A 13,281-nucleotide genomic window follows, 5' to 3' on the forward strand; every position below is an offset into this window, starting at 1 on the left:
GGGGGTGTCCCCAACCACACCCAAAGGGAGAGAGGGTGTCTGGGTGGAGGAGTGCCCACCTGAGGCTGGCTGCCTTCGAGTGGGGGCTGGTGGACCCCCAGAGCCCTGCCCTGGAGTGTGAGCGCCCCCACAGGTGGGCAGGTGGGCAGGCGGGCGTCTATGCAGCCGCGAGCTCCGTGCTCAGGGACGAGGTGGGAGGGGTGTGAAGTCGCAGCAGTAGGCCCAGTGTCCTCACTGGTCTGGGCCCCCTGGGGTAGCCGTCCAGCCTGGAGCGGCAGTGTGGGTGGTGGTTAGGAGCACTGGTTCTGGGGTGTCAGGGACACGGGGTTCGGATCCTGCCTCTGAGACCTGGCACTCGTCACTCTGCTTCTCTGAGCCCCCATTTCTTCATCTGTAAGATGGGGGGTGAGATGGCACCCCCCTGGGAGGTTATGTGGGGGTTCTCTGAGCCCAGTGGGCATTACAGTGGCTGTTATTGTTTCATGTCCTCGAGTGGGTGTGTGTGCGGCTCTGCGCAGCACCAGGAGCAGCTCCGGGAGGGGCAGAGCCTCGGTGGGGAGGCAGGAGGCATCCGACACCAGCCCTTTCCTCAGCTGGAATCGGGACCGTGGTTAACGGGCACCGGTGCCCAAGTGCCCACCTGTACCTTGGATTTAGCCCCATGCAGCCCCACAGGGTGCGTTTTGCAGATGAAGACCGAGGCCCGGGAGGCCGAGTCGAGTCTCCAGGGCCTGGCCCGGTGAGCGGGAGGTGGAGGCAGGACTCCGGTGGGAGTCCGACCTGGCTTTGTGTTCCTCCCCTCGGAGCTGCACTGGGTCGTTCTACCTCAGTGGGGGGACGTGGGAGAAGATGGTTCTAAGACCTACTTTTAAAGTTTTTTAAAATTAAATGTTTAAAAAAAAAATTTTTTTTGAAACAGAGTCTTGCTGTCACCCGGGTTAGAGTGCTGTGGCTTCATCATAGCTCACAGCAACCTCAAACTCTGGGGCTCAAGCAATCCTCTTGCCTCAGCCTCCTGAGTAGCTGGGACTGCAGGCACATGCCACCACGCCCAGCTCATTTTTCTATTTTTCGTAGAGACAGGGTCTGGCTCTTGCTCAGGCTGGTCTCAAACTCCAGGGCTCAAGTGATCCTCCATCCCCTACCTCTTAGAGTGCTGGTATTATAGGAGTGATTTAAACTTTTGAGAGAAGCCAGCATAGTGACACAAGCCTGCAGTCCCAGCTACTCCGGAGGCTGGGGCAGGAGGATCACTTGAACCCAGGAGTTTGAGACCAGCCTGGGCAACATAGCGAGACCCTGTCTTAAAATAATAAATTAAATAAAATACAGTAAAATAAAAATTTGAGATAATTGTAGGTCCACATACAGTTGCTGGAAATGTTACAGAGAGGTCCTGCGTCCCCTTCCCCAGCTTTCCTCAGTGGCGACATCCTGCAGAACTCTAGGACCGTGTCACATCCAGGGTGTGGATATTGTCACCATCCGTCCATCCTACTCAGATCTGGGGGCCTCCTTCTGAAGCAGGGCTGTGAGCCCACTGGGGTGGGCCCTGGTCCTGATGGTGGCTCCCCACCCCTGGTGTTTGCTCCTGGTGCCTGGAAGTGGCTGGGGCTGACATGGGCCATGGCCTTGTCCAGCAGCCCCTCATGTGCCTGAGAGCCCCTCTTCTTCCCCCTCAGTGCCCCCGAGCATCCTCGGAGAAGAGCGGAATGTGTCCGTTGTGGCCAACGAGTCCGTGGCCCTGGAGTGCCGGAGCCACGCCGTGCCCCCTCCCGTGCTGAGCTGGCGGAAGGACGGGCGTCCCCTGGAGCTGCGGCCCGGCGTCTGCCTCTCTGCAGACAAGGCCTTGCTGGAGGTGAGCGACCCCCTGGGGGGCTGCTCGGCCTCCACCAGGGCCCTGAGTAGCATCAGCTCAGCTGCAAGCATCAGCTCAGCTCAGGGTGACCTGCAGGCTCCCCCAGGGGATGGGGAACAAAGCCCAGCACTGAGTCCTCAGGGCCCCCAACACAGCTGAGCAGCTCCAGCTGTTGGGGAGAACCTTCCCCACCAGCCCGCTCCTCCCCCCCCGACCGCTCTACACCTTGTGATGTGATCATTCCCAATTCAGAGCACCGCCTTTGCTTTCCCCTACTTTCCCCTCATTCTTCAAAGCCACAACTTAGCCCCGTCACCCCGTGCCAGGATCCGACCCCTGAGGAAGGTCCCCTCCCCCCCCCATCCTTCCTCCTCCACCTTCTCTCTGGCCTGTCCTGTTGGGCTTTCCAAAGAGACTGGGAGCAGCTCAAAGGCAGGAGCGAGTCTGACCCAGCCCGGTGCCACCACCTTAGCAGGTCTGGGTCGTGGAAATGGAGTGGGGAGACAGCAGGGCTGCCATCCCTGGCCAGCAAGGCAACGTGACGCGCCTCGAGTCACACAGGCTGTCCAGGGGTGACCCCATCTGTGCTCCCCTGACAATGGCATGTCTTTGCTCTCGGCCAGGTGGACAGGGCGCAGGTGTGGGATGCAGGCCGCTACACCTGTGAGGCCCTGAATGAGGCAGGCCGCTCCGAGCAACACTACAACCTGAACATCTGGGGTGAGGGTCTCCTGGGCTCGGCTGGGTCTCAGCCCCTGTAGGGGGGATGTTGCCTTGATCGGGTCCCAGGATACAGCCCTCTACCCTGCCCTCGCCTCCCGGTGCCTTCCCCACCCCAGCTCCCCCAGCTCACCCTCTCTCTGCTCTGACTCAGTGGCTCCAGCGTTTCCCTCGGGGGAATCTCGCACTCTGATCGTGAAGGAAGGGCACCCCGCCAGGCTGTCCTGCGAATGCCAGGGCGTCCCCTTCCCCAAGATCTCCTGGAGGAAGGATGGTAGGATTGCGGGCCCCCCCCCCCCAGCCCCACCTTCTTGCCCAGCACAAGGGGCTGCTCCTGGTCCCAGCTGGGTGCCCCCACCCAGAGCCTAGCTGAGACGGGTGGGCTCCTACTGCTGGGGGCGGGCTGGTAACAGAAGGGATGCTTCCCTCAGCCCCTCTCTACTCAGTCCCCAAGCCCACAGGGGACCCTGGCCCCCTCCTAACCAGTGAGAGCTGGACTGGCCTAACTTCAGGCCTAACTTCAGACATCCCTTCTTCCAGGAAGCCCTTCCTGACTGCCAGGCTGGGGCAGGGCCTCCTTGGCAGAGCCCCTGTGTGATGACTTAGCATGACTTGGTCCTTCTGTGTCTGCTCCTGCATGAGTCTGAGCCCCGTGAGGCACCACCTTGACCACTGCTGAATTCCAAGTTCAGTGCCTGGCACTAAATAGGTGCTCAATAAATATCTGGGGTTCACTGAACCAGTGTTTATTGAGAGCCTATCTCTGCCAGGCCCTGTTCTACTCACTGGGAATGTGGCAGTGAACAAAACAGACAAACTGCCACCCTCACATTGGGGCAGTCAGATAATAAACAGAAAGTAACTGACTCAGTACTTTAGGTCATAGGTGCTATGGAGCAGAATAAAGCCAAGAAGGGGGAGAAGATGTGCTGGGGGTAGGATTTGCAGTTTTAAGTCGGGTGGCTGGGGACGTTTGACCAAGCAGACTTGAAGAAGTTAGGGGACGGACATGGACTAGCACAGGTAAGGGTGGGTGCAAAGGCCCTGGGGCAGGGATGCTGGTTGGATGGGGGAGTGAGAGGAAGGAAGCAGTCAGGGATGATGGGAGCTGGTGGGGAGTGGAGGTGTGTCACCAAGGTGGGAGGCTCCAGGGCAGGCGTCGGGGGAGGACCCAGCATTCGGGGAGAGTTAATATGGAGATGTCTGTTAGACGCCCAGGGAGATGGCAAGTAGACAGTGAGACATACATGTCTGGAGCTGAGATGAGACATCTGGACCAGGAAGCAGTTTGGGAACAACAGCAAGACAGGCTGAGAGCACCAGGGCAGAGGGAGGAAGCACTGTCAGGTGGCCACAGCGTCCCCTCCCGGCTGCATCCTGCGTTGATTCATGACCGAGCCCCGAGGTCTATTCCTCTCTAAACAGGTGCCTCCATGTTTACTGCACTGGCTCAAGGTTGGCAATCTCTCCCCTTCCAGGGGGTCTTCTTGCTGCCAGGTGTAGTGGTGTCTGGTCTCCTTCCTCGGGTCACTGTAGCCAGGTGGGCGGGCCATTCATTCAGCAGCCTCGTGGAGCCCTGCCATGTGCCAGACACTGGGGAGCCCCTAAGGACCCCAGAGGGAAAGTGGGGCAAGGTCTGCCGTTGTGGAGGGCCCAGGCCAGGCAGATTCTGATGGGCACCTGCAGTGGATGGAGAGAAGCTTGGGGCTCAGAGGAGGTGCCAGGAAAAGACGTGGCATGCAAGGAAGGCTTCCTGGAGAAAGTGATGTCTAAGTGGACATCTGAAGGATGAGCAGGAATTGGCAAGAATGGGGCGGGGGGACAAATACTCCAGGTGGAAAGACCTTGTATCCCTGCAAATGTCCTGGACTGGGGGCTTCTTTCTCACTGCACCCAGGACAGCCCCTGCCCGGGGAGGGGGCCGGCCTTGAGCAAGTGTTGGCTGTCGGGAGGCTGCTGTACCTGGGCCAGGCCCGGCCAGCCCAGGAGGGAACGTACACCTGTGAGTGCAGCAACGTGGCAGGCAGCAGTGCCCAGGAGTGGCAGCTGGAGGTGCACGGTGAGTGAGCCGGCTGGGTGGGCCGGGGAGCAGCGGGCTGGGCAAGGCCACCCCCATATTTGGAGCAAAGACAGGAGCAGCGATGACAGGCATGCTTCCACGCTGTCCCTCTGATTCCTGGCCCTGTCACTGCCCACTCAGCTTCTCACAGCTCCTAACCTGAGCACAGCGCAGGGGGCAGACCCCTAAGTACCCCCAGTGGTCCAGAGGAAAAAACCACATCTTGGAACAGTTGGAAACATAAAAGAAATGTAAATTTTATATGAAGTTTGTATCTATAATGGAAATCTAAATCTCCATCTGCTTGTCCTGCGGCGATGAAATTAAATATGTCAGCCTTGTGAAAACCATGCTAGAAAATAAAACCAAGGAAAATTCTGTCACTATCCTGGGGACAAACCCACCCAGGGATAATTCTCCATGCCCAGCCCATCCCGAGGACTGTTGAAGCTCCAGGAAGCCTCTGGTTTTTGAGGAAGAAAAACCCTCAAAACCCTGAAAGGGCTGTGCCGTGAGCTTGTCCCCAGGTAGCAGGCCTGCCCATGATGCCCAGGGCGTGTTGTGGGGCTCCGTTAGGACCCCATTGCAGAGAAGGAATACAGAGGCCCAGAGAGGTCAGGTCACCTGGCCAAGGTCACACAGCCAGTGAGTGGCAAAAGGCAGCAGGTGTGCCCCGTGAGGCATGTGGCAGGTGCCGGTGCCTGGCAGCCCCAGCAGCTGTCCCTGACGTGCTTTCTCCCCACCCCAGTTCCCCCTCAGATCTCCGGTCCCTGGGAGCCCCCCATGCAGGTCTCGGTGGTCCAGGACCGGGGAGCCACTCTGGAGTGTAACGCCACAGGGAAACCACCTCCAATGGTGACGTGGGAGCGGGACGGCCAACCTGTGGGCGCTGAGCCTGGCCTGCGGCTGCAGATCCAAGGGCAGAGCCTGTATGTGGAGCAGGCACGGGCTGCCCACGCCGGACGCTACAGCTGCGTGGCCGAGAACGTGGCTGGGAGGGCGGAGAGGAGGTTTGCACTCTCCGTGCTGGGTGAGGACCGCAGCTGGCTGGAGGAGGGCAGGGGACTGTGGTGGGGGGCACTGGAGAGGGCGAGGCGGGGTCAATCTCCAGGCACAGCTCCCAGGCTGCCCCTGGGGACACTGCTGTTCTTTTTGGAGTCGGGCTCTGACAAGAGCTGCCATTGCGGGAAGCTGCCCAAGGTCAGGGCTGGTCCCAAATGGCACCGAGTTCCCCCATCTGCCTCCCTCCCTCCCTCCCATGTTTCCTGTTCCCCTACTCTGTTCCAGGCACTGGGGAAGTCAGCAGTCTCTACCCTGCACGACCGGCCTGTGATGGGGGAGCTCGGTGGCCTGCGGGACACTGGGAGGACCTTGAACACTGTCATGGGGGGTCAGGGCAGCCTCCTGGAGCAAGAGCCTTTTAAACTGGACCGTAAAGGCTGAGCAGGAGTTAGGCAGCTGCCGCGTGCCTGCGTGAGGGGAAGCGTGTGCCAGGCAGAGGGTGGCTGGAGCAGCCTTGTGCATTCCAGTCATTTACTGAGCTCCTGCTGTATGCCTGGAGGACAATTCAGGGTGGAGGCAGGGAGTGGTAAGGGCTAAGGTGGAGGGGACAGGGATCAGTTTACGGTACCCCCGTTGCACTCCCCAGGAACCTTACCCAGTTACCCCACCTCCTGTGGAATGCGGTTTCCAGAGTTGCCGCTGATCTTGGCTGTGCGCACTTAGGAAACACGTCGGGCTTGTCTCTGCTCCGGCTCGGCCTCATGTGCTCCGCACCTGCCCTGACCAGGCGCTGGACGGGCTGCTCTGCACGTGCTGTGGTTGAACCCTCCCGAGCAGCCCTCTAAGGGGTCGGGGAAACCGAGGCCAGGGCGTCTGCCTGGCTCCAAAGCCCAGCCTGTGGCCCCACTCGTTCCCTTCTAGGTGCCACAGCCTCAGTGGGGGCAGCTCTGATCTCCTCGCCTCTGCCCCAGACTCTCCTGAGGGCTGGGGGCCACTGGGGGGCAGCCGCGGGGCTGGGGAAGGAGCGTCCTGAATGCGCCTTCTTCTCTGTGCCCAGTGCCCCCAGAGCTCACAGGAGACTTGGGCCCATGGACCAATGTCACTGCCGCCTTGCACAGCCCCTTGACGCTGCTCTGTGAAGCCACTGGGGTCCCACCCCCAGCTGTCCACTGGTTCCAAGGGGAGGAGCCCATCAGCCCTGGGGAGGACACCTACCTGTTGGCAGGTAAGGCACCAGCTGGCATTGTATCCTGGGAATCAGGCCCTCGGCCTCTGCCCCTGTCCTTCACGTGCCCATGACCTCTAACCCTGAGCCACCAGGCCTGGTTGGGGTAACCATTCCAACTGCTGGTCCCCAAAGAGAACACCCCAAAACACTGGTCAGGTGTGTGCTCCAGGAAAAAAGAAAGATTTAAATAAGTTTGGAAAAGGCTTCCTGCTCTGCTGCCCTCCTAGAGACCCACCGGGACAGTTCGTACGGTAACGGTTCTGATTTCTGCAGCAAAAACAAATACCCCTTGGCGCTTGCACATAGCATCCCACAGAACAGTAACAAACTCGTGGACGCGCTGATCTAAGCACCTCCTCCTCTGAGTATTCATCCTCTTCACAAAATTGGTTTGTGATGCTTCTTGTTGGTGTACAACTGGGAAACTGAGGCCCAGGAGGCAGTGTTCCATCCAAACTTTGCAGGGACCTCAAGGCCCACTGAGGCTTAGCCTTGGTGACCCATCAATTGTCCCATGTAGCCCACAGTGGGATGTCAAATATGTTTCCCGTTGCGCATCACTTCTGAGCACTTGGTAGGAGTTGCCACATCCCAGGTACAGATATGAATTGAGAGACTACATTTGGGCCCAGCAGAAAGTAGAGTGGCAGTCAATTAGTGATGTCTGCCTTGGGTGCAGGAACAGCAGTGATGGCATGTGTCCTGTATATCTGCCCTCCCCAGACTGGTCTCAGGAGACCCTGGGTTCCTCTGAGAGGTCCTTGGGAGGAGAAGGCCTTTTACCATGTCGTCAGAGTAGAGTAGGGGCTGCCTTGTTGACCACATAGCCCACTGCTGTCCCGTTAGCCCCAGCCAATCCTCAGAGCAGGGGAGGCCAGGGAAGCAGCTCCTTCTTGCTAGAGCAGGGTCCTCAGCTTTATGCTGGTGCACATCTACTCTCTGGGCAGCTCCATTCATTTACCCTCCTGAGCCTCAGTTTCCCCATCTGAGGAGTAGAACGTGGTGGGAGGCAGAAGCGTACCCATCTAATTATAACACATCTTCCTGGGGAGCAACCTGGGCTCCACTGTGGCCAGAAGGCTACTCACAGCCACGCTCGGGCCCACGGCCTCCCTCCCCAGGCGGCTGGATGCTGAGGAAGACACGGGTGCAGGAGCGAGACAGAGGCCTCTACTCATGCCTGGCAAGCAACACAGCCGGGGTGGTGCAGAGGAACTTCAGCGTGGAGGTCCTGGGTACGCTGTACCCCATTCTCATGGGGCCCGTGAGTCCTTCCCCTCCTGCCTGGGAGCCTCCGGGGGTGAGGCCCAGGACTTGGCTCAGGGAAGGGGAGGAAGAAACTAAGCCTTGATTTCTTTGCTTCATCAGAAACCTCTATTTTAAGGCTGCTGTGGAACTTTCCAGAAACAGAGGGGCCAATCCAAAATACAGGGGGCAGATATTGTCAGCGCTACCCAAACTGCCTCCCTCTGGTCAGAGTCTTCTCCCAGAGGCACTGCTATTTCCCTCAGCCACAGGGAATGTTTCTCAAACTCACTGCCCTGTGGAAGCAGGCACAAGGGGTGGGGAAACTGAGGCAGGAAACTGAAGGGAGGCGTCGTGGCTCTTGGCTTCCTGCTCTGTGATGCTGTAGCCTGAGTGGGCCAACCCTGGTCAGTAGCTGTCTATCTCCCTGCTTCCCCCAGTTCCCCCCAGGATGGAGAACGAGGACCTGGAGGAGGAGATCAGGGTCCCCGAGGGACAGACTGCCCATTTGCCATGCAATGCCACCGGTAAGGGCCACACAGTGTGGGGGGAGGACAGAAGGGGTGGGAAGGTAGCTTCAGAAAGGAGGGGTCCCCGGGGAACTGGCCCACTGGTCCCAGCCCTGCTGCCATCCACTGAGGTCTCTACGTCTTGGAATCTGTGCCAGGTCCCTCTGCCCCAACACTCCCTGCCCCCAACCTCACTACAGATCTCAGCTTTCAGGACCTTCCATAGGGAGTCCTTGGCTGGCCCCTCAGGCCCTGTGGGTTACCCCACTGGGCTCCCACAGGCCCCAGTGCTTCCCTGTCCTAGCACTGACCATAGTGGACCATAGTGCCCTTGTGACACATGAGCTCCTGAGGGCCCAGGGCTGCTTTGTCACCATGGTTTCCCCAGTGCCTGGCAGAATAGTCTCCTATTAATCCTTGTGGGCTGAAGGATGGACGGATGGATGGATGGGTAGATGGATGAGTAGATGGATGGACAGATAGATGGGTGAGTGGATAGAGGAATGGATGGATGGATTGATGAGTGGATGGATAGATGGATGAGTGGATGGATGGATGGATGGATGGATTGATGAGTAGATGGAGGGATGGATGGATGAGTGGATGGCAGGATAGATGGATTGATGAGTGGATGGATGGATGGATGAGTGGATGGATAGATGGATGAGTGGATGGATGGAGGGATGGATGGATGGATGAGTGGATGGATGAGTGGCTGGATGGAGGGGTGGACGGATGGATGAGTGGATGGATGGATTGATGAGTGGGTGGATGGATGGATGAGTGGATGGATGGATGGATGAGTGGATGGATGAGTGGATGGATGGAGGGATGGACGGATGGATGAGTGGATGGATGGAGGGATGAGTGGATGGATGGATTGATGAGTGAGTGGATGGATGGATGGATGGATGGATGGATGAGTGGATGGATGGACGGATGGATGGATGGATGGACGGATGGACGGATGGGTGAGTGGATGGATGGATGGATGAGTGGATGGATGAGTGGATGGATGGATGGATGGATGGACAGATAGTTGAATAGTTGCCTTTGTGTCTTGCCTGCCTGTACCAAGCCACCTGTGCCCACTGGTTGGTAAGCCAGGCCTGGTGGCTGCTTCAGCTTCTTGCTGTGTTTCATGGGCCTCTGGATTGGCATGGGGAATCCACATCCCCTGTCCCATCTGGGAGCAGCCTTTGACCTCTGGGCGGACCTGGTCAAAGCCTCCTGAATTGTCTCATTCTCTCATCTGCATATAGGCCACCCACAGCCCCAGGTCACGTGGTTCAAAGATGGCCGGCCCCTGTCTGGTGGAGAAGCCCTCCACATCTCCCCAGATGGAGCCCTCCTGCAGGTCCTGCAGGTGAACCTGTCCAGTGCTGGCCACTACTCCTGCATTGCAGCCAACGCCGCTGGGGAGAAGACCAAACACTTCCAGCTTAGTGTCCTGGGTAAGCTCTGGGCATCTCCTGGCTACCCCGGGTGCTGGCAGGAGGGAGACCAGCTCCTTACAGACAGCTTCCCACAAAGCACTCTGCTCTTTTTCTTTTGCTTCTCCAAGTTTTCTCGTTGTTGATGACAACAATAAAAATCATAGTAGTGGCTGTATCGATTGAACATTTATTGTGGGCCAGGCACATGAACAGGCATGATTGGGTGAATCTTCACGGTGACCCTAGGAGATGGGAGATGTGCTTGTCCCCATATCACCAACAAAACTCTAAGACTTAGAGAGGTGATGTGGCTGATGCCAGGCCCCAGGGTGCTGGGTCCAGGTGGTCCCTCCTGAGGGCGATGTGCAAGTACTATCTCATTAGGCTGGAAAAACAGGAAATCTATCAAATGAGGGAAGCACAGATTAGCTTAGTAAAATCTGTTTCTAAAAGGGCTGGTGGTACCAGGCATAGGGACAGACACCTGCAGTCCCAGCTACTCGGGAGGCTGAGGCAGGAGGGTCGCTTGAGCCCAGGAGTTCTGAGCTGTAGTGTTGCCAACTGGTATCTACACTAAGTTCAGCATCAATATAGTGACCTCCTGGGAGCCGGGAACCTCCAGGTTGCCTAACGAGGGGTGGGCTGTGCCAGGTTAGTGGTTGGCAGTGGGACGGTGCCTGTGAATGGCCACCGCACTCCAGCCTGGGTGACATAGTGAGACCTTGTCTCTGTTACAAAAAAAAAAAAAAGCACCGGCAGTTAAAGGGAGAGTCCCCTGCCGGGATTGGAAGAGGAAATTTTAAGACCAATGAAAGCAGAGCTACTGTACCCAGCAAGGAACAAAGCCTCCCACCCTTTCTCCCCGTCTCGGGAAATGGTACAAACTAGAAACGCAAACAGAACTCAGAAGGCTCTGGTTGGATTAGTAGAGGGCTACATGTTGAGAAGCCGTTGGGGAAATCAAGGCAGAAATTATTTGCTTTTCTCCCTCTTACTATTGCCCAGCGGGGGGAGCCAGGCTGTGGGTCACCCGGGCCTGAATTCAAGTCTGGCGGCACTGAGCCTCGGTTTCCCTTCTGCATAACGCAGCGACAGCAGCACTGAGGCTGAGCCTGGGCTGCAAGGCTTTCCTAGTCGTTAGGCCCAGGGCTGGGGATCTTGTTCACGAGCACCCTCTCTGCCCCACCGCAGTGGCCCCTGCCATCCTGGGCGTGACTGAGGACGGTCCAGACGAGGAGGTGACCGTGTCCATCAGCAACCCCATTTCTCTGATCTGCGAGGCGCTGGCCTTCCCTTCCCCCAACATCACCTGGATGAAGGATGGGGCCCCTTTTGAGGCCTCCAAGAACATCCAGCTGCTTCCAGGTGATGCCCTCGGAGGTTGGGGTGTGAGAGGACAGGTGACACGCCATCAGGGAGAGCGCGAGCTCGTGCCTGGTGTGAGGCTGCAGCTGCGGGCCACCCTGGCCGCTCTCCCCGAGCAGGCACCCGTGGGCTGCAGATCCTGAACGCCCAGCAGGAAGACGCCGGCCAGTACACTTGCGTGGTCACCAACGAGCTGGGCGAGGCTGTGAAGAACTACCACGTGGAAGTCCTCAGTGAGTCGGGGACCCGCTGGCACCAGCAGGCACCCGGGCCACACCTGACACCCCAGGGCACCATCACATGGGTCATGTCCTCTGACGGTCACCAGGCAGCCAGGGCGGGCTGGGGTGTTCCCCATCTCACAGCTGAGGGTGCTATGAGGACGGGCAGTAAGACCCACACCAGGCCTGGCTTCCTTCTGCCACTTCTGCTAGGGGGGCTACCACCAGAGGCTCCACAGCTGGAGACCCAGGATCCCAGGAAGGACCTCCAAGGTCGCCTTAGAAAGTTCCCTGCCTCAGACCTGTCCTGTCCCGCAACCATCGCAGACAAACACTCTCTCCTGAGCAAACAGCCCAGGAAAGGGTTGGCTTCCAGGGTCCCTGTTTCTCTACTCTTGGGAGTCAGCCCCCCATTTCCAGGGCTGCCCCCAGGGCCAGGGTGAGCCCAGGGTCTCAGCACTGCTCACCCAGGTCTACTCTCAGACCCCCTTGTGGTTTTCAGTCCCCCCTTCCATCTCCAAAGACGACCCCTTGGAGGAGGTCGGCGTGAAGGAAGTGAAGACCAAGGTCAACAGCACCTTGACCCTGGAGTGTGAGTGCTGGGCTGTGCCCCCACCCACCATCCACTGGTACAAGGACGGCCAGGTGAGTGGGGACCCCTTGGCAGCTTCTGGCTCTCACCCCTGGGTCTTGCTGGTTCTGCTTGGAACCTTCCAGAAAAGACAGCCCTTAAAGCACCTGGCTCCAGAGCTGGTCTAGGCCCTTCCAACCCTTTATGTTTTAATAAGAAATGCGACTCTCTATGGGGACCAAGTCTCGTAAACATTAAACTCTGCTGTTCTCACCCATGCACTTCTCTTCCAGTCTTGGTGTTGTACGGCTTTGGTTTTACAAAGCTGTCAGGGTGTTCCTATCACTTTATGTTGTATTTTAAAAAATTTAGTAAAATGTAAGTATGCTTGTCTTGGTGTGTTTGGCCTCCTCGTGTCTGATCTCCCGTCCCCCCTTCCCTCCCCCAAGCCTGTCACCCCCGGCCAGCGGCTCCGCGTCCTGGGCGAAGGGCGGCTGCTCCAGATCCAGCCCACGCAGGTCTCGGATTCGGGGCGGTACCTGTGCGTGGCCACCAACGTGGCTGGCGAGGACGACAAGGACTTCAACGTGCTCATCCAGGGTGCGTGTCGCCAGCGGGGCCAGGGGTAGGGTGTTGGCCGGTGTGAGCGGTGGGGTGTCCGCTGCAAGCGGCCTCCCGTGCAGCCCGCTGCCCACGCGCCTCCCACAGCGTTTCTCGGCCCCAGCCCCGGCCGAGGGCTCCGGCCCCAAATTACAGAACTGAGTGGTAGAGGCTGGATTTGGTCTGGCTGAGCTGAAATGCCACGCCCTTAGCCCCTCCGCCAGATGCCTCTCGCTTTATGAGGAAACGTGGGGATTTGCTTCAGAACACGCTAGGCTGGGAGTCAACAAGCAGCTCTGACTCGATAATCGTGGAAGCGCATTGTGGGCACATGGGCTCCTTGTAGTCTCCTCTCTGCTTCTGTGAATGTTTGACATTTTCCTTTTCAGAAAAGGGAAGGATGAAAGGGAGGGAGGCAGTGAGGCTGGGAGCCTGGGAGGTGGGGAGGCTGGGAGGCTGGGAGGTGA

At 58.3% G+C, this 13,281-nt stretch overlaps 1 protein-coding gene across 1 annotated transcript in view; it reads left to right on the plus strand.

Annotated features, from left to right (window-relative positions):
- The window catches only part of HMCN2 (hemicentin 2), a 139,232-nt gene that overhangs the window by 81,077 nt on the left and 44,874 nt on the right, over positions 1-13,281 (plus strand). Inside the window, exons 41-53 of the mRNA XM_069476953.1 lie at positions 1,683-1,858; positions 2,482-2,578; positions 2,733-2,852; positions 4,476-4,637; positions 5,386-5,667; positions 6,697-6,864; positions 7,989-8,102; positions 8,553-8,639; positions 9,884-10,075; positions 11,249-11,422; positions 11,542-11,655; positions 12,146-12,288; positions 12,664-12,814. Of these exons, the coding sequence (XP_069333054.1) occupies positions 1,683-1,858; positions 2,482-2,578; positions 2,733-2,852; positions 4,476-4,637; positions 5,386-5,667; positions 6,697-6,864; positions 7,989-8,102; positions 8,553-8,639; positions 9,884-10,075; positions 11,249-11,422; positions 11,542-11,655; positions 12,146-12,288; positions 12,664-12,814 (1,980 nt within the window). The remainder of the gene's footprint in view (positions 1-1,682; positions 1,859-2,481; positions 2,579-2,732; positions 2,853-4,475; positions 4,638-5,385; positions 5,668-6,696; positions 6,865-7,988; positions 8,103-8,552; positions 8,640-9,883; positions 10,076-11,248; positions 11,423-11,541; positions 11,656-12,145; positions 12,289-12,663; positions 12,815-13,281) is intronic.

This window comes from Eulemur rufifrons, chromosome 7 (assembly GCF_041146395.1).
Source record: "Eulemur rufifrons isolate Redbay chromosome 7, OSU_ERuf_1, whole genome shotgun sequence".
Classification (NCBI taxonomy): domain Eukaryota; kingdom Metazoa; phylum Chordata; class Mammalia; order Primates; family Lemuridae; genus Eulemur; species Eulemur rufifrons.